Source organism: Amphiura filiformis, chromosome 15, assembly GCF_039555335.1.
Source record: "Amphiura filiformis chromosome 15, Afil_fr2py, whole genome shotgun sequence".
NCBI lineage: Eukaryota > Metazoa > Echinodermata > Ophiuroidea > Amphilepidida > Amphiuridae > Amphiura > Amphiura filiformis.
The window spans coordinates 20921789-20945903 of record NC_092642.1 but is presented as its reverse complement, the minus strand read 5'-3'; the positions used below and the strand labels follow the sequence as shown (position 1 = coordinate 20945903).

General features: G+C 35.7%; 1 protein-coding gene across 1 annotated transcript in view; it reads right to left on the bottom strand.

Annotated features, from left to right (window-relative positions):
• Positions 1-2679: 2679 nt before the first annotated feature.
• LOC140171377 (furin-1-like) overlaps positions 2680-24115 on the bottom strand; it is a 185485-nt gene continuing 164049 nt past the window's right edge. The window contains 5 exon segments of the mRNA XM_072194621.1: positions 2680-4723; positions 12104-12414; positions 13956-14073; positions 16433-16536; positions 17974-18074. Of these exon segments, the coding sequence (XP_072050722.1) occupies positions 4200-4723; positions 12104-12414; positions 13956-14073; positions 16433-16536; positions 17974-18074 (1158 nt within the window). The 3' untranslated portion in view covers positions 2680-4199.

Sequence of the window (24115 nt, the reverse complement as noted above, 5' to 3'; positions counted from 1 at the left end):
AGCACAGGCCTGATCAGGGACCCTAATCGGAATTTAGTTTGAGATCTTCCATTTATCTGCCTGTGCATGTAAAATCCATCTTATACGTGCATGTGGCAGAAAAACATATCCACTACTTTAGACTGTATAGGAGAGTAGTGGACCGATTGATTGTCTTAAATACTGCAAACACGAATTTAAGTTTTCAGAAATGCAGTTTCTCTACCCATTTGAGAACTTAAAAAATTAAATTTACCTAGAATATTCTTATGACTCAGGGATTACTTGTGCGCATTAGTTGAAGAATTCAGGTACAAAATGCGATGTGTCATACATTTCAAATGAATGTAAAAAAAAAAGTTTGGGTTAAAAATGGAGAGGAAAAAGAAACCGACCACTACCGGGTTTTGAACTGGGTACCTGTTGCATAAAACAAAATCTATTGCGCCACGCAGCCAGCTTCATCCATGTTGGAATTTTTAGAGCTATATATACTACCGCCGTAAAGCTGAAGTCTCCTTAGCAGTTACATGTGGTTCGCTCTTTTCACAGAATGTAAATGATGTGAAACCAAAGTAGCTGTTGAGGAGACTGATGATTCGTTCATAATTCCCTGCCCAGAAATAAGTACTTTTCAGTATTTAGAAAGTGGTAGCCTCTAAGGCCACTGTTTTTGCCTGATTTCTCCGGAAATACAACGACTTGGAGTGTCAAATTTCAGGATAGTAATGAGAAAAATAGTATCTATTATGTGATACCAAAACCTCATCAACAATGAAAAATATCAGGGGGATGATGCTGTCGATCAGGTTACGGACATTTAACGAGGTTTAATTTTCACGCTTTTAAGCTGTGAAACAGACAGCCGTGACTATTTAACCCAGTGAATATATTTATTACACAAAGTACTGAATATGAACACCCACTAAACTGTCCAGAATTGAAATTAACCCAGTGAAATAAATACAGTATGTCGCATTTTGCTTCTGAACTCTTCAATTGTTCCTAATGCTGGTTTCATACTTTCCTGCCGCTCGCCGCTTTGACAATGATTTTGCTTCACTGCGCAGTCGCAACAGAAATGCTAGCGGTGACCAGTGGCTAGGTGTTGAATTCAAGTCAACTCGGGAGCAGTGCCGCTCTGACGTATGAGAACATGATGCACATAAGTCATAGTCAAGCCGGTGCTGCTGAGCGGCGTTCCACTCTGCTTGCAGAACAGTGCAAGCGGCATGATGAAGCGGCACGCCGCTCAACGACTTGCGGCAGAAAGTATGAATCCAGCATAAGATTCCACTTAAACATAATTGATAACTAATAACTATACTATATACAATGTGGTTTAAAAGAAACAAAATAAAACATTACACATATATGATAAGACTTACATCCCAGGACCTACACCACCCTTAAAAACAAAAATTACCATTCACTTATTCCAGGAGACCACAGATCGGATTATTCAGTTGCAATCCATACACCCCTATGGAAGACAAGACCTTTATTAATCTTACACACAGGGGGTGTAGATTTCAAATGGAGTCACCCATTCAGGTAACTCCATTTGAAATTCACACTCCCTGTGTGGAAGATTAAGGTCATATCTTCCATAGGGGGTGTGGGGATTGGAACTCGAATAGCAAAATAAATAGGACTAATAAAGAGTCCATAGCATAATGTGCAAATATCTTAAGAACCAAAAGTTCAATTTCTGTGGTTTTATCATATTGTAGCCTGTTTAATGGGCTAGTATGGGCAACAAACAAGTCACTCAGCTTAATTGCATCAAATATTTACTCCAATTTGATCTAATCATTCTGATGTCAGAAATATTAAAATTGAGAATCAAGCTAAATAAAAAAAGAAATCGGTTTCAGAAAAATTCTAGCTTGAAAATTGTGCACCTTTGCAATGACATACAAGATAGATTGGTGGGATTCTGCAAATTTATAAAAAGCAATTTTGGGATCATCTGAAGAGTTATTAAAACAACTCCAAATTTCTGACATTAGAGCAAGTGGATCAAATGCATTTAAAACAAAGCAGTACTTCATTTCTATTTCAATTTTATAAATTAATATTGATATATAACAAAACATTAGATAGATTCAATTTGAACAAAAATGTATTCAAACATAAGAACGAACATACACACACACATTAACAGCATAAATATAACCATAAATATCTCCACTTTCATACAGGTACTCTATCGCCGTTTTAGACTCGCGCATACTGTAAGTGATTGTTTTTCATGCATATTACTATAATATTTACCTTTGACGAGCGCGTACTACTGTGATGTTGCAAAGTCGGAGCTAACAATATGTATGGCGCAAAGCTCATTTACAAATTTCCACTCGGCAACATCAGATCATCGATGTACGCTCTCGTCAAAGGTTTACTGGAAGATAGTATAACAGTGAATTACTAATTCCAAAGTCAAATAAGTCTACCAAAAGTTTTGATCAGAATACACTTTCTTCTTTCAATACACCAAAAAAATGAAATAATCAGTATTTGAAATAAAGCAGGCCACTAGCTGTTGAAAATCACTGCAGGCACCCTAATATGCTACCTGAGCACCCACAGGGCTGTGAAATTTTGAGACCAAGTCTGCTACACGGACTCAATGCTGACTTCAACATCAATGCATTACCTTTTGTTGATATGCAAGTTTGATGTCTTACTAAGTGTCAGGTGGTATGCGCCATGCATTCTCTAAATTCAGTAAATTTTCATCGTCAACCGTGTAATTGAATGGGATTATTTTGACATTTTAAAACGCTTGAAATATCACAAACAAATAGGCCTATGTTAATAATTAACATAAATACAAGCTAAAACCGTTGGGGTTTGATAATGAACCCCACAAAACTAACCGAGTATATGGAAAATGCCATACGGCTGAGCGGTTTTGCCAGCTCTCTCCGACCACCATGCTACTCGCCGCCTGCGTAGTGTCACAAAATGTGGACCAGTGTAACATTACCAATTTACACTTTGAGTTCAGGCCTGTGAAACTGACAAAGGCATGTTGATATCAAACCCAAGGGTCACTGAAGATTTGAGCTTATTTCAAACACTGGATATATACCATTTGTCAGCCTCATAAATGATAATATGGTTTCAATGGGCAGAATTTAGAAGCAAATTATACATGACTATAAACGAATCCAACGAGCCAAGTTATGGTCAGAATTTATTCGGTCATTACTGGGTCCCTGCCGCACTAAACTGGTGTTGTGACTGTCCAATTGGGTGGTTTAAAGCTGCTTAAAAACCGATGTTATATTGTATTGTAAACTTATATAATTCTTTTGTCTGCGTAAAACAAGGGTGATGGAATGCAGTTTCAAATCCCAGCCAAGGCCGCATCATTTCACATTTTAGGTGGGATGGACTCGACAGGGACCCAGCTATGGCTGCCATTGAGGTGTAGGAATGCATGAAATTGGATTAGTCTATAGCTCATCAAGAATAAGTAACTTTATATTGTTTCCACTGTATATGCATTGAAAAACACTCATTTACATTAAAACACATTTTTTTTTTTTTAGCAAAAAGAAGGAAATAAAAACACCATCATCATGTAGTACCAAGATAATGTCCAGAAATGGTTACATGTAGGTACAGTCATGTCTAAAAGCAATGTCAGATAATGTCATCTACTATAATTGAAGACTAAATTAAAAAAACTAGTTTGCATATGATGCCCTGTCAACCAGACTAAAAATGCTGCACTGCTAGGTTACCTACCAATCACGGCACACCTTTACCCTTATGTTACCTGTAAACTAGCTTGTCTTTTTAATTTGGTCTAAAATTATGGAACCCCCATATGATTGACGGGCCTCATGAAAATGTAGTGAGGACACCATTATCCACATGTAATCATTTTGGGACACATTCCGTTGATAATACACAACTTTCAGAATACCTCACATAAAATCTAAATTGGTGTACTTTCCCTGCCTTGCCCATATAAAACCCCTAGCTAGCCCCTCCCCTATTCCAATCCCCCTACCTCCCATCCTACCCCAACTGTTTCCCGGTAACCCATCTCATTTGTAGAGTGCACCAAGACTCATCAAATATAATCTCTCAGCATAAAAGAGCTTATATATCACTATAGTACAAAATACAGATTTCCTAAATGTGTAATTTCTTGTAACGTAATCCACACACCTTGCACAGTAATACACACTACCCAGCTAGGATCAGAGACCCGGAGTGGTAGTTTTTCCATCTTTGTAAAGAACATTATCCTCCTCTTCTTCATCTGTCACGATTGTTTTTGTGAGTTCATGATATTCATAGTCTTTGGATTTAGTATTGAGAGGTGCATACAATGTCTTTTGTTCTCCCCAGCAGCAGAATCCATTATCTCTAGCTTGCAAGGTGAAGAAGACGATTAAGAAGAGTACTACGGCCAGAATGCAGAGGAGTACCACCCAGGCAAACAGGAACATGCTGTCCATCTGGACGACCTTGACTTCTACCAGTACGCAGTATAGATCCCTCTTGGTGTAGTCAAAGTTACACTCCGCGCAATCCCCTGCTTCCGGGCCATAGCATGACTTACAGGTGTAATGGCACTTTTGGCATGAGTTCAATTTAGTCTTGTTTTGGGAGACATTGGTCTGTAGAAAGTAGCCGTCGTTGCACCTTTGGGGGCCGTAGACTATCTCCTGCGGGTGGGATGCGGTTCCGTACAGTACATGCTCCCATTCAACAAGTTTACCTGAGAGTTAAAGGAGAAGTAGTCGCGGCGTGATCAAGGAGGTGAGCCATGTTAGTAGTAGTAACAACCCGCCCCCACCGCTACTCGGCCACAAGCCACCAGCCCCGACGTAACACACTCAGTCAATAGAGTATCATTGTTGAAAGAATACAACATAGAGAGTCGTTGTCCCCAAGGGCAGGAGCTGGGCCCTAAGCGGGGCATGTAAGGGGCAACTCCGTGCGTAGAATATGAGAAAGCAATCTTCTAGTAGACCTAGCGGAGGAAGAGTAAGGAGGAGGAAGTTGCAAAGGAATGGCAGATGCATGAGTGTGTCAACAAACAAAACTAGCTGGCAAACATGCAGTAAGCTATTCCACTTGAAAACCACACCCCCTGGAAGATATTCCAGAGTCAAATATTGTCATCCATAAAAAGTGGAAAATGTGAGGAGGATTTTTTGAAATGCCAAATAATGGGCCAAAATTGTGTGAAATCCAACTGGATTCCAGCAAGAAACACACACAATTTTCCACATGGATGAACTATATTAATCAACTGGAAGTAGTAGCAGTGTCATCTTCCACAGAGGGGTGTAGATTTCAAATGGAACAGCCCAATGGTTAGTGCTATTAAACATCATAACAATTTGGTTCTCAGTTAGCTGGTATCTGCAAGATTTATGTGCCTTACCTTTTTTGTTATAAAAATTTAATTTCAAATTTGATGAAAAAAACTTGTATATAATCAAATAATAAACACTGCTTTAGCTTCAATTTCACTTAATTCAGAACATTATGTTTCTGGTATTTTATGAAATGTTTAGCTGACAGGATGCAATCCAAGGTTTTAACAGCCAACTTCATAATTTCAATTTCCTTTAAATTTCTTGGGTAAAGATAAAACTGAGATCCAAATTGCTTCTACTTTACAAATTCACCAAAAAGCCCCAAAATTGGATTCCAAAATCAAACATGCAGTAAGTGTAAGTGAACAAAATGGTTTAAAGTTAGAAACAAACATCATTACACATGCAAGCAACCCAAACATTTGCAGAATCAACTTGTTAAACCATGCACCATGCAACATATAAGTTGATGTGGCCAATTTTCGGAGATAGGTAACATGTGGTTAAGTTATAAATACTTTGAGTACAGTAAATTTCAGTTAAGTTCTTGCTTGTCTTTGGTAGAGAAATTTGAATTGGAATCCATGTGATTGAATGCTGCACTATACTCACCATATGGCAAAACTTGTAACATAATACTTGAACCAAACAAGGCAAACCATTTCTTTGATTCAGTAATTTTTGATTATTACTGTAATCTGTACTTAGCAGCATTAGGCTATTCCATTTTAAAGCCACACTACCCCTGTGGAAGATTTTGGAAATATCTTCCACAAAGGGAGTATGAATTTCAAATGGGATGAGCACATTAGACAGCTCTATTTGAATCTCTAACACCCTCTGAGAAAAATTTAACCTGAATCACAGAGGGAGGGTAAGTTTCAAATGGAGCTGCCTAATGTGCTAACTCCTTTTGAAATTCATACTCTCCTGAGGCGGATATTTCCATAATCTTCCACAGAGGGAGTGTGGATGTTAATTGGAATAGCCAATTCAATAATGGAGCCAGCATGTTCATGAGTATTTCTTACATCTAATATCAAATAGTCAAGTATGTTAGTGCATATCAAACAACACCCAAAACTACAATGCAATAACAATTATGATTCAGAGTTCACATTAAATTTGGTTTGTTAATTAACATTGCGGCCATAATCTACAAATCATGGGCATAGTTTGCTTGGTGCATGATTTTTGTCTCATCAAAAATAAATTTGGCATTATTTGACATTTTTATGTTTATCATGTAAATCCAAATTTGTTTCAATTTGATTTTGTGTTATAAGAAATCAATTTCATTCACAGTTAAACTGGTATAGAAGAAACCAGAGTACAAATGATGTTCAGATTTCTAGATTCACAAACAAAGTGGAGCACTAAAAGAACTATAAGTATAAAGAAATAAACTCAAAACACTAACAATGCAAATTATAATAATGCATCAAAACATCTAACAAACAAAAACGGTTATATTCCCTGTGTGACCATAAAGTCTGTAGTCCAAACAATGCACTTTATTCAAGCTCCCTTCATAACAAAAACACCTGTTGCTCCAAAAATATACCTTTTGTTTGAATCATATTCTGTGTTAATTTATCCGTGCTTCATTTTATATTTTCCCATATTTTACTAATATGGTGTTCTGAAGATGGTGGTAAAAAAACAGAGTTGAAAATCAAAACAATTAGTTGTTTTTTAGCGGGTTCGTCGTTGGACAAGTTTAGAACTGTCGGACAGTTTGGCGAACCCACTAAAACCCCACTAATTGTTATCAATTCCCGTCGTAAAAGCCTATCCCACAATTTGAAAATCAAACTTCCTAAAATGTAGTTTCTTGTGAATTTTTAAAACTTTTAAATTTCTTTACACAACAGATTACCATTTAATATAAATCCTTTTATAGGCCCAAATGTTGGTAATCCTGTTGTTTAGTCAAAATATTGAACATTCAATACATTATGATCACACAAGGAATAAAAATGAATAATAAAAATTAATTTGTTAAATACTTTTATTGAATAGATAAACATAACTGAAAGTTAGTTAGATATATGCAGTAAATTGCTATAAATTGACATGTGAAATTGCACACACACACCCACCCCCAGGCATATATACATAAGGAAACACACAATCACCCCCACACATGCCCACCCCTGCAAACACACCCACTAACAAACACACAATCACGTGCATTCATCGAAGTTGACCAAATAAATCATGAAAGTGATACATGTCCATCTAAATGAAATGGGGATGGCTGCACTAACAAAAAACCCATGACAATTCAAATCTATATCACTTGATAGCAATTGTTTGATTCATTATTTATTACAGCAGTGAGCATAATACTCAGCATCCACACTGCCAATTAAAAGTTCCAACTAGAAAAAATCGTCAAATCCCTTCATGCAAGGAACTAACATATCACAAAAAGTAATGCTTTTTTCTTTCATCAGAATTTCAACAGAATTAGCAAAAAGAAGCCTAGTAATGTTCTGTACATTGGACTATTGGTCTCTTCCATTACAATCCACACTTCCTCTGTGGAATATTTTGGAAATATCTTCCATGGGGAGAGTATAATTTCAAATGGAATTAGCACATTAGGCAGCTCTACTTGAATTTCATACACCCTCTGAGAAAGATTCAACCTGAATCTTCCATAGAGGGAGGGCAAGTTTCAAAAAGAGTTGGTTATTGTGCTAATTCCATTTGAAATTATACTCCCCCTGTGGAAGATATTTCCAAAATCTTCCAGAGGGTAGTGTGGATTATAAATAGAATGGCCCATTCCAGTTCAAATTCAGTTGAAAACTGACTTTTTGTGATGTGTTTCAGTACCTACATATAATAGCTGATTGGTGCTTTTTTTTTTTTTTTTTTTGCTTTTTTTTGTGATTTAGGGTTAGCAATATATTAGTGCTTTCTGTGTAAGAGTTAAGATGAAGGTGAGATTTAGGGCTAGCATTCATCTACATATACCGTAAAGATGGTGCATATGGGCTTCCTTGGCATACTGGAATTTTAGGCACAAACTAAAAGTACTCTCCCATAAAAGTTCCATCAGCAAACAAGGACACAGACCTGTAATTCTTGTTGGGATTTTCAGGAGAGAGCTCTCTATTTGTACTTGAAATTTATCGTAAGACAATGGAGCCCATGTGCGCCAAAAATTAAGCAAATCTTTACGGTACTTTCCTGAATGCTTACATGAAGGTAACAAAAACAAAAATCAAACTGCAAGCTCCCAATGGTCCCAAAGCACCCAATTTGCAGTGTGTTATTGGTAACATGTACATGCACACTTTTGTATTTCAATACCAAGATGTGTACAATTACATGCAGTGAGTAGAGAGAAAGTAAAGAAGGGCAAAGATGGACCAGGGCCTGCTAGAATATAATCCTGTGTTAAATTTTATGAATCATTTATATTAGCTTATTTCACTTAAAAGTGGTCAGAACAGGTGCATGGGCATCAACCAATTTAAAGTTTAGTGCAAGAAAACCCTATCTGCAATAGCTGTCAGGTGTCATATGTGCACAAAATAGAATGCAGACATTGCCAAATGTTAATAAGGCAGCTATAGCAGATAGGACCTGCTTATCAGTAAACCCTTGATTTGCTTCAGACTTGATTAGGATTCCTTCAGATAACATTTGTCATTGGGCAGGAAAAACCTCCTATGTGTAAATGGCCCCTGAACATGTTTAAAGCAAAACCCCTTATGTAATTGGTTGGCAGTTTTGTTTTAAACATGTTCAGGGGCCACAAACACATAGGTTTTTCCTGCCCAACAACGAAATGCTCCATACAATAGTATTTGTAGTCTTGGCGAGCAGGTGATGTCAGTGTGCATTGCAGTTGGAAATCGTGAGACTCCATCAAAGTGCTGGCGTACACACAAAACAGGTGCCTAAATACAATGACATCACTGACTCGTTATGAGCAAAAATACTATATGGGGGAAGTAGATAGTATATAAAAGTCCCCATTTCATTTGTAAATTTTGGACAATTCCCTCCCAAGAATTTACTTCTTCAAATCTCCCAGGACAAATATTTAAAGGTTCTTTTGTTTTCAAAAAGAAGTTGGAATTGGACAACATATGATTATTTTCACAACATGAAAAGGGGTGATATGTTAAAAAATAGAAACTGAAAAATGTATGATCACATCAATTTTCAAGAAACAAACTCTCTTCTTTGTGATGTAAGATGTTTCTTTGATTTTGCTTAAGTTTGCTAGAATCTAAAACTGTTTTGAAGATTAATTTGAGCCATGCTTTTGGAAAAACTAATCAGTTTTTATTCCTATTATTATCAATAATATTACTAGTGCACTCAGAAGATGTTGATGTTGAATCCTCAAATCATCGTAACATCAACTTCTACTGACAGCTAGCTGGCATTTTTGAATACATTCTATATATTAGCCAATATAATCTTAAAATGTCTTTAAAACTCATTTTCAGGAGCTACTTAGTAAAAATGGAGTTACTGGAAAACTTAAGCAAAATCAAGTTCTTCTTCCACATCAACTCAGAATGTCATTCACATGGCAAAATGCTTCATAACATATCAATGGACTATTCCAGTTGAAATCCATACAACCCTATGGAAGACATGACCTTAATCTTCCACACATGGAGTGAGTAATTTCAAATAGGGTTACTTCAAAGGGTGACTCCATTTGAAATCTACACCCCTGTTTGGGAGATGAAGGCTATGTCTTTCATATGGGGTGTATGGATTTAAACTGGAATAGCCCATTACTGCATACTGCCGAATCACAGATAACTATAAACCGCTCCTTTTGTATTATATTTTATATAGAGGGCGACCGTATCTACTTTTATTGCGATGCTAAGCCATTGGTAACCACTACTCATGCTCAGCAAGTTGTACAATAGGAACAATTTATTGTAATCTCTGATTTGGCACTATGCAAAAAATCAATCATGACAATATTGTTGATATGTATCGATGACATGCTCTCAAAAGTCTCCGATCAAAAAGCACTCAAAAACCACACTCCTTTGCAAACTTCCTTGTCAAGGTGACCATATTACTCTTTCCAAAGTGTGCCACTTAATATTCACAACACGTGTATGAATGAGACCACAAAGTCAATTGAGAGATTGTGCTAATCGTTTTCTGGAGACATGAGACGTGGACCCGGCATCATCCCGGGGCATCATCACTTTATGTGATCCCTTTGTTTTAAACATGATAAATATTTATGTTCAAAGAAGTCAAGTTTCTACACCTGCATGCAGAGCTACTGCTATATTATCGGCAGTTCTGTGTAGACATGACTTTCACGTCTCGCGTCTCTGACAGATGATTAGCACAGGCTCCCAAATGGGCTATTCCAGTTGAAACCCATACACCCCCTATGGAAGACATGACCTTAGTCTCCACACATGGAGTGTAGATTTCAAATGGAGTCATCCATTCAGGTAACCCAATTTGAAATTCACACTCCCAATGTGGAAGATTAAGGTCATGTCTTCCATAGGGGGCGTATGGATTTCAACTGGAATGGCCCGATATGCATGCTCAAAACTGGGTTCAGATATCACTCCCCATATCACTCCTTCAGGGATATATTCCACAAAGATTTATAAAGCACCATTAAATACACAAACCCTTAATAACTGTGTGAGATATCCAAGACTTGCATGGGTTTGGGCACTTGCAAATTACAAATCTTTTTGGAATCAAACCCTATTTTTCCGATTAGAAAATGACATTAGACTTGGGTCCAATTATATTACAATGACATACAAAACACTGTTAATATCTAAAGCTGTGTATGTCCACAGGTAGCCCCCAAGCTATATTGGCTATACTTACAAGAGCTTTGGACTATCCCAATACATTGCTTACAACAGCTTTGGACACTTCCAATGCATTGTAAGTCTGGGTGATCTCACAAACATTTGGAATCATTTGTAACAACTAACACTAGTGGTTAATTCTCAAACTTAATTGTAACTCGTTAATACAAATTTTAGCACAGCTTGTTAGATACTATTAACATATTCCAAATCTTTGTGAAACCAAGCAAGTTCAAGTACAATATAAGGAACTAGAGACAACTTCAAAACGAAGCTGTAACAACAAAATTGAATGTTATTTTGCCAGCACTGCGAGAATGGAAACTAAGGCAGCTTTAAAATTAAATATGTATGTATTTTGTCTGAACTAAACTTTCCTTTCCTTGTTCTTTTTGGCTACTACTGTTATTAGTCAATTTCCTTTTTGTGTGGTCATGAGTATTAAAATGCAAGAACATCTAAAAAAATAATGATATGTCTTAAAGCCCTTGGCAGTTTCAAAAACGAATGCAGGTTGTGGTGGGGTTATTTAAGATTTTTTTTTTTCAAATTTTGAATTCAGATGTCATTTTTGATTGTTCATAAGTACACAGCATAAAATTGTAGTTCACTTACACAAGTGAAAACTGAAAAGTAGAAATATCAATTGTTTTTATCCCTAAACAATTGGAATACCGAATCTAGTAAATTTTCTTCAAAATATTAGAATTTCATGATTTTACGGCAAAAAACTATAACAAAAAGGAAATAAAAAATAAATTTGCTGTTTCAGCTGATATGGACGTGCTAAGAAAAACAGACATACACCTTATTTAGCCTTATACCAACAACCCAATTTTCTTGGAACAGTTTTATTTGGTAGTCTGCCTCTAGTTTCTTACTTTGCTCAAGTATATCGACTCAAAATAAAACTATATCAATATTACGTACCTGTATCTAGTGAATTCTTAGAATTCTTGATTTCTAGCACCCACATCCCTGTAGGATCTTCACCCCATGTGTGTGTGGTCATGAAGTCCCAGTGGTCGAACCCTTCACGAGAGTAGTCCCTAGGCCTCTCTGGTAGGAGATTTGAGCGTGTGCCCATTGGGGAAGTCAGATGGATGGACAGGTCACCTCTTCTGGAATGTGTGATGGTGATGCGGGCGTGGACGTGTTCTAGATACCTGACCTGATTCATACTATTATGGCAGCCTGTTGTGTTGAATTCAATCCGCAGTACACCTTGTACTGGTATAGTGCTGAATATGCAAATGAAGTCATAATTAAGTTGTGGTATGATACTAAATATGCAAATGAGGCAATAATGAAAGTGATTGTTTATACTTAACATGTTTCTCTTTAAAGTCATAGGATATTATCTTCTTAAATTTTTTTTGGGCATATTTTGCAATATATACATATGTGAAGTGATCAAGCAAAATCAGTCGGAACTCAGAAATATTAAATTTTCAGTTTCTTATAGGATAGCAAAAACCATTTACAAAGCTGCATTTTACAGACAACCCCATTGAAATTGAACAACCAGTTCCAAAGATATGAGCAAGCAAAGAGTTTCCAAAATGTTTCCTTTGATTGGCTTTATGTCAAAATCAATATTTCCGAGTTCCGACTGATTTTGCTTGAAAAAATTTTTCCAACTTAATTTTGCATCAGCCAAGTATTATTGTTGTGATTACGATAGTAATTCCCCAGAGTCCCACAGTTATACAGTCAAAATAGTAAGTGGCTTTTCTTTCATCTTAACCAATTATTTTTAGGCTTAATTTTCCTGACAATACTAATACATTATTTTTTTTATATCTAGGAAAGAATATAAAATGTGACAGACTAAATTCAAGAATCTAAATCAGATTTGTGATAATTAATTTTGACTTATTAAAGCTGTAATGTATGATCTTATAATATGAAATTGGTTCATTTGATTCAAACCTAATTTTTTGGCATATTTGTAATGCTTATACATGTCCTAACTTACACCAACATGGAATTAGCCAAATTCATTGTATTTGTCAGGTAAACAGAGCAATATTGACATTATGTCATAATTCATACATCAAGTCCTCCATAGAACTCCACATTCAACAGCCAAAATGTTATTGCAGCTTTAAATGAACAAAACCCTTTCCTGACAGTTATTGTAACATTATTTCTGCTGAAGACGCTAGTCGAACTAGTGAAAACGTTCCAGGTGAGCGAAAAATAGTGTAGTGTTGAAGTTAAACGCTTTAATCATTTTATCTACCACTAGGTATGAATATCCACTCGTATATTATTTCAGCATTTTGAGCACAAAAGAACAAAATAAAAATTTGATAGAAATCGTACATTAAGTCTTTAAAACCATTCACATACTACTTGCCGCCTATTTCATGAGGATATGGTGATTTTTATTAAAATTGCTCACAAAAAGTCACAAAGAATTGCACCAGGTTCTTCCGAGTGAGATGCAGGATGAAATCATACACCTGTCCATTGGGCTATTCCAGTTGAAATCCACACTACCCTTGTAGAAGATTTTGGAAATATATTCCACAGAGGCAGTATGTTTTTCAAATGTAATTGGTCAGGGTTAATCATTTTGAAACCCATACTCCCCTGTATTATGGCATTACCTATATCTTCCACAATTGGAGTGAGTATTTCAAATGGAAGTTACCCAATTGTCTATTGTATTCAAAACTCATCCTCCCTCTGTGGAAGGCTTAAGCAAAATCTTCCACAGGGGGAGTGTAGATTTTAAATGGAACAGCCCAATCATACACCTGTCCATTATACTCACCGTGGTAGGTCTAAAGCTTTCTGAGTGCAAATATGTTGTTCTGGTACTGTATGCCACGTCTCTGCCACGTCAACCATAGCTGCAGCATCCATCAGACCAAACCCGTATGAATGGCTTACTAGATGAGGGAGAAAAATGTTACACAAAAATGATAAGCAGAGGTGTTGATGCGATCAAATTTTCGTTTAGGTTCTCATACAAAATAACAGAAGAGTGATGTAAATTGTAATGACATCTACAATTTAAATGACTAATGCAACATTTTGACTTGTTTTTAAAAGATGATTTTTTGAAATTTAGAGTTACCGTATTCATTCCAATAAGCGCCCATGCCCCAATAAGCGCCCACCCAGGGTATTTTCAATTTGCTATAGGGTACCATTAATGTTGAAGTGACGGATAGATGTTGAATTGTTGATACATTGAAATAGCTGTGTAAACTTGCAAAACATTATTTACAACAGAAAAGCTACTAGAATGTCTCAGGACCCTTTTATAACATACATAGATTCGTCTCTAATAAACGCCTGTTAGGAAAAAATTAGGTAAACCATGTAAAAAATAAGCACCCACCCAAAATGACTTTGTTAAGGGCCCTGGGCACTTATTGGAATGAATACGGTACTTACAAGTCAATTGATAGTTAGGGCTTAAAGTCAATACTATTTATTCCACTTTACAATTTAATTTTTTGAAAAATGTATGTATAATAAAAAAAAATTAGAAGGTCAAGGAATCTGATATTGAAATAACCAAATAAATTACTAAAAAAAAAGACATTTTAATAACCTGACCCATATTTCAAGAACTACAACACTTGTGGAGCTGAGAGCTATATTTAAATCCTTCAGAATCCCTAACATATGATACACATGTTCCTTTTCCACCTTTACTGTCACTTGTAAAAATAAAAAATGCAAATGCTTCTGACATATTCCTTAGCATTGCCCTACATAATACATATATATATAATTGATTGACAGGTATGCAGCTCACATAACTGTGGGACAAACAGGATTCTAAACCGCATCAATGTGGCACTTCTTAAATCCAGATCAGTGGACTTGTGTAGCGCCCTAGGATCTAAATCCACATCAATAATTATACTCTGAACGCCCAAAACGCATACTACACAGCGGCAAACCATACAGGATACTAAAACCGCATTAATGTGGCATTTCTAAAATCAAGATCAAAGGGAACTTTTGTAACACACTTCTACACCAGGGGTGGTCAAACTTTTTAGACCTGAGGGCCTGTTTGTTCTTAGTGGAATGAAGGTACGGGGATGTGCGGCAGATTCTGCATGCATTTTCAGCCATTTAGTTGATACTCGATGTTATTTTCAGCCATTTTGGTTTATTGATGACCCTCAATTTCATGAAAATTTGGTTTAAGAACGGGTGTTTTTTCAAAATTATCTTGCAAATTTTCATTATTTTTTCGGCCAAATTTGTGGAAATTGTCTAAAATTGATAATTTTGGGTCTGTTTTTTGTCAAATTTGGCTAAAAGTCTGTTAGCTTGTTCGGAGCCCAAGCCGCATATCCCCACCCAAACCAAAGTTGAGACCCTCCTGGGCCACAGGGCAACCCCGGTGCAAGTGTTGTAACAATTGAAAGTAACTGTAGTGCATAAATGAATGTCATACAATGTTTAAAAAGTACCTTGCAAGTACATACAGTAAAGACTGTACTGGGACAGCATAGCTTTACACACTCACCATGCATTGCAGTATCGTGGTATACCCATTTCACTGCAATGCAGGCAATGTCTCACATTGGTGTGCATTAAAGCAGATCTTGTCTCCTGTGTAGCTTGTCCTAATATCACACCTGACACTCGCAATACCCAGAAGCTGTCTAACACCTTGCCATTTCTCAAGCCTGCTATATGCCTGCCTAAATTACATACGTTCCATTACCATGTGGTTTGGAAGCTTGTGGAATCATAATGATTTTCTCATCTCTTGTTAATGTTTTCAAGTGCGGTGAATGTGGTTAAGTTTCAAAATATAAGCAAGTGGATGTTCAAAAAGTAGAAATGACATCATAAAGCCAAAAGAAATGTTTAATTTTATTGTATGATAACACAAACAAAAATCATAGCTGAGGAACAACAAGGTTTTCAATAAGATTTTCAGTATATTGTAGCCTCAATAATGGGCAAAAATATCAAATCAAACTTAGGCCTGCATTTTTGTCTTCCTTCTTCTGTTCATACAAACGCTGCATTTCGGTTGTTTGCTACAATTTATATATCAACTGTGGTTTTCTGCAAAACTTATTAATTCGTTCCATTAAAAGTTTTGTTCTTCTTCCCAACGTTTTTTGACACTGAACAGAAAAACGCATGCAAAACATCAAACAAAATATCCTGTAAGGGACCAAACCAAATTAAAGATCACTGAACAATTATTACGTCAAACTATAATATCCTGTAAGGGACCAAACCAAAAGATGAATGACTGATTGTTACCTTCAAAGTCACCACCATTCCTTCTCCAGTCATTGGCTTGTAGATGCTTTCTCTTGGATGTTAATACTATTATATGTTGCAGGTCACGCCAGTTTAGACTAGGACTGCAAGATAAACAACACAAAATGTAATACCAAAAACAATAGTGTTTTAGAGTGATTGTATTTAGTGGTTATTAGCATGGAACTAAAGTTGCTATTAATTTGAAATATGACTACAGGTCATTGTCATGAAGCATTGTGCAACCCACTGTATTACAAGATCTATATGTAGTTTTAACCAGCTTATTTTTTTGACATCAGCTTGTTGGGAATGAATGTTTTAAAAAGGTACAGACCCAACTGTAAAAAATGCCAGTCCAACATATGGTTTGCTCACTCTGATATAGAATTGCTAGCTACCAAACTGGCAGGTAGTTGAAAGCTTATATTACAGGTTTCAGTAAAATTCTTTTGCATTTGTTGATTGGTGCTCTGTGAATATTGTATACAAAGACCTGCATTACACATGATGCCTCATTGCTTGCTCAGCCATTGAGATTCTGATATATATCATAAACTGAATCAATTAGCCAATCAGGCTTTTATTTTTCTACACTAGGTAAGGGCTTATAATTACCTGTACAACATTTGCATAATTACTCACTGATCTAAATTGTAACCGGTGTGGACTTTTTGAAATTTATCCACCTGACAGAAAAGTTACCGACCACTTGTGTGCTTGCAGGTATTATGGTTAAGCCATAAGAAGCCTACTTCTGCGCTTTGAAACTCACAAGCTACAAATAAGCAGCTACCTTGACGGAATCTGTAAGACGTAGGTGTTTCTTCCCACAACGCTACTTGAATTTTTTGTAATAAAAATAATAGCAGCTTGACAAAATTCAATCTCACCATAAGGACATGCTTAAGATTGAACTAGATCTAGTAAATGTGAACTTAGTGTGAAGACTTGACAGAATTTCAATAACCCATCTTGACATTTACGCATAGTTGACTTAGGCGTCACCTGATGCCTTTGAACGCCATTTATTGTTCATGAGCTTTTAATAAAGCTACCTTGGTAGTGGGCTATTCCAGTTGCAATCCATACTCCCATTATGGAAGACATGACCTTAATCTCCCTCACAGTCAGTGTAGATTACAAGATTTCAATTGGGCTACTTGAATAGATGACTTCCTTTGATATCTACACCCCTGTACGGAAGATTAAGGTAATGTCTTCCATAGGGGGTATATTGATTTCAATTGGAATAGCCAGGTAGGCACACTTGATGAAGATATTTATTTCTGAAAATGTACAAGGCACCTCCGAGAATGTTGTTTCTTAACACACAAAAAGTGTTTATTTCAATAAAATTATTTGGATTAGCAGTAAAAACAACACATTGTTTTTTCACTAAATAATTAACCTTCATCATTGTTAAAGCTTTCATCGGTAAATTTTCAAGTTGTTTTTCCCCAACACTTTGTGTATTTAGCATACTTTTGGGAAAATGATAGTATGCAGATTTAATAGTTTCTTACACATGTTAGACTTACTTTGCTTGTAGAGCTAAGGCACATATTCCAGCTGCCAGTGGGGCAGAGGCGGAGGTCCCACTGTGTCTCTGAGTGCAGCCTTTACGTAGATCTGTAGTGATCTGCAGAAGGAAGAGAAAAAGAAAGCAATATTGTTAGTAATTTATTTTGAGCATCCATATTCATAATTAAGAGGACTTGTCCAGGAAAATAGACTTATTTTTCAAATTTGTGGCAAAACGCAAAATCACCAATTTTCTTCATATTGTGTCAATCAATGACACTTTAGGGTGATGTATCAAAAATAACATTTATAGTGACACCAGCTTCTTGTTGCCATGGAAACGGCTAATTGTTCTTTTCCCCTTAAATTGAGTGATTTTGGCAAAATTATGTGTAAAATTTTCTGTCAATTCGATATCATTCTGGAAGAAAGTTAGAGCGGGTTCATTAAAGTTGGTGAGGGTAGAATTTAGGTCAAGGTCTTGTCTGTGTTTCAGGACCTAAATGGGAACTGAGGGCCTTTTGATTTGGGAGATACCACTTTTTCTAAGAGGGGTGTTTTTTATTATTTTGAAAAGTACATAAAACCTGTATGGTTGAAACGGTTGTAAGTATCATGCCAACGCTTCCATTTCAACAAACTTTTGTTTCCTGGAAGATTAAAGTATGCTTTAATAATTTATAGAAAAAATGGTTTGGGAAATCATCTGTATGCTCACAGTGTTTCTAGAAATTTCCCTATTTTTACAATCTCTTATAGTCTATTTTGCCTTCATTTGTAATATTAGCATTGAGAAAATTACAATTATTGGAGATTGTAAGCCTAATGTATTGCAAATATAAATATGAAATTACAGAAATATCAAAATGCTGAAAATACAGTGTTTCTATAGTATTTTGGTTTTAATCATTCATTTTTAGTTCAAGATAAATTAGTTCAGGGATAATCTTACTAGTAGAGAACAATTTTGGATAACAAAGTATTTTGGTAGGATTTGACAATTTATAAAATACTAATGAATAAAATTTCTCCAAAAAAGCAGTGTTTCTATTTTTAAAAAAATTGGAAAATTGCCTTTTAAGTGTTTTTTTATATTATTATTATTATTGTTATTGTTGTTGTTGTTGTTGTTAGTGTTATTATTATTATTATTATTATTATTATTATTATTATTATTATTATTATTACATTCATTGAATTTGGGAGAAAAAAATCATTTTAATTTACCAAAAGAAGTAATGTAACACCCCCCCCTAAATTTTGATACCATTATATTTGGTACCAATGTATAGCTATGGGTCTCCTCTACCCAGTAATACCAAAATAAGTACAAATATTCCCCACACAATGTTGCTATGATGTCATAATGTGAGGGTGCCCATTAAAATTTGGGAAATTCTGCCCATGTACAAAGGTATATAGGCAAAATTGATTTTGGGCAAAAATTCTACAAAAATGCAATTTTCAGTGAATAATCTCCTCAATATAAAAGGAAAAGACACACTATTTCAACCTATAACTAACAAGTAAAAAGTCAGTAGCTCTTAGAATAATTTAAGAGCAAAATGAACATCATTGATTTTACTATACAAACCAATGGGTGCCTCACCAACCCCTCTATAGTCATCTTTGACGGTCGGTTCTACCGGTTAAGATGTTGGGGTAAACATTTTATCACTAAAATGAGCACAAAGGATGGATCGCCTACTAGCTAAGGTCGTTTGGGCGCAGGCACATGTGTTTTTTATGACAGATAAAAAATGTTAGGAGAGGGGGTTGTTTTTCGTAGTTCTAGCTATAGGGTTAAAGCGGTTTTTAGTAGATAAACGGTCAAAAACTAAAGGTAGAAAATTGGTATTTAATGCAAATCTAAATAAATGGTCAAAATATTGAAAATGTGCACATTTTCAGAATTCACCATATAAATTTAATAGGGCATTAACATAAGGGGGTACTACACCCCTCCATGAATTTGTGTCTATTTTTTTTATTTTTCTCAAAAACTAATAACACAGTGGTAACAAAAGTTGGGTATATTATAGGGGCAAGGAATCCAATTACTACACTGGAATTTCAGTGACCCAAGACAAGCGTTTCGTTATTTATGATAAGAAATAAGGTACCGCTAGGATGTACCTCATATCATATTATACTGAACTGCTTGTCATGAGTCACTGAAAATTCAGTGTAGTAATATACATAACTTTTGTTACCAGTGTGTTATTATTTTTGAGAAAAATGCAAAAATAGTCTAAATTTACCACAGGGTGTAGTACCCTTAATGTCACAGAGCACTCAAACCTTGAGTGTTTTACTCAAAACATTTTATATTTCAGGAACATTATACAAAGATGCCACTAAGTTACACTCAAAAAGTAAAAAAACCTGAAATAGCGCGTAAATTTAAAATAAAAAGTCCCAAAACGGGCTGAAAATATATAAAAGTGCGGAAACTTTGACTTCATAAAAGTAGGAATTCAGACAAAAGTAGGAAAAGTGGCATCTCTGATTATAACAAAAGTTGATTTTATGAACATTCGTAACCTACCCTTGAAGGAGCACACCACTAAACCAATGCGCCATTTGTGTAACCCTAATGAGTTCGGTAAAATACAAAAACTTTTTGAGGTATTTGGGCTGCCCTTTAGACAAATAATCAGAGAGAGTAGCGAATTATATCTCAAATAAAGTGTAGAGCCTATGCATGAATTTCAGTCGCCAAAAAAGTCGCATTTTTATAATTATCGAGAAAATAGGTCCGCGAAATAGTCTTGAGCATATCAAAAACAGTGAGGGCGCTGTTTAGTGCCTCGTACCTGGGAAAACAAGGTTGAACTTCAGGCTGCCCATACATTGAAACACATGTTAAACTTTCATCGATTTGCAATCGACTGGTTGTCATAAAATATCTCAAAAGGTGCCCAAAAGGCCTCAAAACGAGCAAAGAAGACCAGAATTTTTACACATATTTCAAGGGGGATTAAGCCTATGAGAAACTGAATACAGAACTTTCAACTGCAGATATTGTAAATATAATCCAAATATTATTATAATAATGTCAATTTTAGTTGTATGCAGCTATTCATGACAATTCAATATCAAAGTACGGTTTATTATTAGTTCATCATGAACACCATCAGTGTTGCAAGAATGCGTTTAACTTTTTACAGATGTAGTACATTTTTTGCCAAAAAAATGGCAACACTTACACGCGGAATGGCAACTCTGCTATTTTTTTTTTATATAAATACATTATACAAACTACACTAAACCATTGTACACGATAATAGTACAATTTTATACAAGTATTCTATGCGAGAAACAGCTTTATTATGCACCTAAATCCATTTACAAAATTGAAAGTATGCAACATTTTCTGGCAACACCCCGTTTACCACATGATTTTCCCCAAACTAATTTGTTCCATTTTCAATGTAACAATGTCCCATCAAGTCAACCCTAAAATGACAAATAAAAAATGAAGCGTTACCATACGGGTTATGAAGCCCAGAAGTTAGGCCTAAATGGGACTATTCAAAATTATCAAAAACACCCCTATTTAAAATAAATGGTATAGCCCAATTCTGACCCCATTCTAATTTGTTATGCAATGTATTTGCTACTAAGCCTTCCATCTATATCGGAAAAATTATAAGAAAATATTGAGAAATTTTATGTGTGAGGTACAGTTACTCTAATAAAAGGGTATTTTACTGCTCGAAAGTGTGACAATTGGTTAAATAGGCTAATAATGGAAAAAATGTCCGTTACTATGGCAACAAGATATAAATTGTCAAAATAAAACCACCAGTGTTTATATGAGACAAAGGCCTCTTACCACTCAGCTTATAAGGAAAATCTATTTTTGGCCGTTGCCACCCAAAAGTCGAATTTCCTAAAATACTTCATTATGAGTTTTACAAGATGATCAACATAATAGCACAATTTTAGTATGATTAAGTTGCACCAAGTCACTATGACACAAGGAAGGAGACAAAAGTACAGCTAATAAATGAAAAAAAAGTTTGATTTCAAATATCATGGCTCTATACCTCAACCACAGACAAACATGGAGAATTAAATTCAACTTTTGGGGTATTGAGCTTTTCTATTTTTATCTACACTACCCACAGGGGGAGTATGAATTTCAAATGGAATGAACACATTAGCAGCTCCATTTGAAACTCACCCTCCCTCTGTTGAAGATTCAGGTTGAATCTTTCTCAGAGGGTGTATGAATTTCAAATGGAGCTGCTTGAAATTTGAAACTCACCCTCCCTCTGTGGAAGATTCAGGATGAATCTTTCTCAGAGGGTGTATGAATTTCAAATGGAGCTGCTTAAATTAGTGTTCATTCCATTTGAAATAATCTTCCACAAGGGTAGTGTGGATTTTAAACGGAATAGCCCATTGTGAGGTTTTGGTCAGTTTGCACCTGTTAGCCAAGTCCAAGGAGTTTGTCTCTGCAATGCTTCTAGTTTTTACACTTAAAGTAACATAATAGGCCTAATATGTTAACATGCTTTTGCTTTGGTCACCTTTGAATCTAAGAAAAAATAAATCCAATTGTATGCAAATGAACATTGAAATCACTTCCAGGTATAGTATTGAATTATTTTGATACATAATATGCATGCAGGGATCATAATGAAAAGACAGCATTGTTCAATTGAACAAATGTGTGCAACATGGTTTTCGAAATTATAAAAAAAAATGATCTTGTTTTGTCAACTAAAGAGGTACATTCCTGTATTACCTTCATAACAACACAGATATTTTTAGTATCTCCTTCATGAGACAATATATACATGTATAAGGGACAAATATGTCTGAACTGATCCTTAAGTTGTCAATAAACCCGTCTTGTTATGATGACTTCAGTAATGTTATAGGGGGTAGTCCAGTTATGATGACTTCAGTAACGTAATAAATAGGGGTATCATAGATCAATTTACATAGGAAAGTGTGCTATCAATAGAATGATGTATGTAATTGAATAGCTAAAACTTATTTGCTGCAAAACAAAATGATGCTCTAACAATAATATGTGCCCATCCACCACAAACTGGTCGTAAAGTCGGCATTTTCCATTTTGAGATACAATCAAAAAAAGTAATTGGATTTCTATGTTGAATATACTAGGAATTTGACCTTTGATGAACTATAACTTCACTTCCAGATGTCAGATGAAGCTGGTTGAGGTGTCATTTTAAAGCTGAAAGTGAATTCTTTCAAAATCTGCAATAAACTGAAAATGATCCAGAGCCGACTTTACTACCACTTCGTGGTGGATGGTCACATATATACATACGAGAATGCTCAAATAATACAACATCATTAGATGGTCTATTTGAAGGTTGTTGATATCATTATCATCACCCTCCTCATAATCAATCACATTGTTCATCATTAACAATTATCAAGATGTTTGTTTTCCTTCTGACATGACGTATCTATATACATTTGCCTTCCAAACTTAATGTTGGGAAAAAAGCGTGGGTGACTTTTTTCTCTCTTCTGATAAATATGGCCAAAATTTGTTAACCCTAACACCCAACCCTGCTTTTTTGCTATCGGAAGTTAAAGAAGAAAACGAAAAAGGAGAGAAGATGAAGAAAGAAGTCACTTGGCATCCCTGGGATTCAAACCTTAGACCCCTCACATGCCAAGCACACGATCCCAGACCGGTAACCACACAGGTAACGCTGCCCCGGGTAGTGATTCCATGAGCATATAGCACTTAGGGTGATTGCGTCAATTGCGTCATCGCAGACCCTGGGATTCACGCATGCACAGTGGTTTTCATTGTGGTATTTTGTGGTATTTGTGGGTTAATATCTTTAGTTGCAGTACCAGGTGCCTTTCTTGGAGCAAGGAGGAAAGTTCATTTTTGGTTTGTCAAAAATTCTAAGACCAAAATTAGCAATATCGGTAAAAATTGATCTCTCTCTTTGGCAGTTATGAAACGTAGCAGGGGTGGGGCGAGTGTGTGCATTTGTAAACCCTCACAAACGGGACCTATGCCCCATAACACCATGGAAACCCACCAAGCGTGGAAGTCCATGATTCTATTCTACAACCAGTATCACGTCTTGTTTGCTGGTATAGGATCAGGTCTTTACAGTTGGATTGTAAAACTTCATGTTTAGGAGCTTAGTT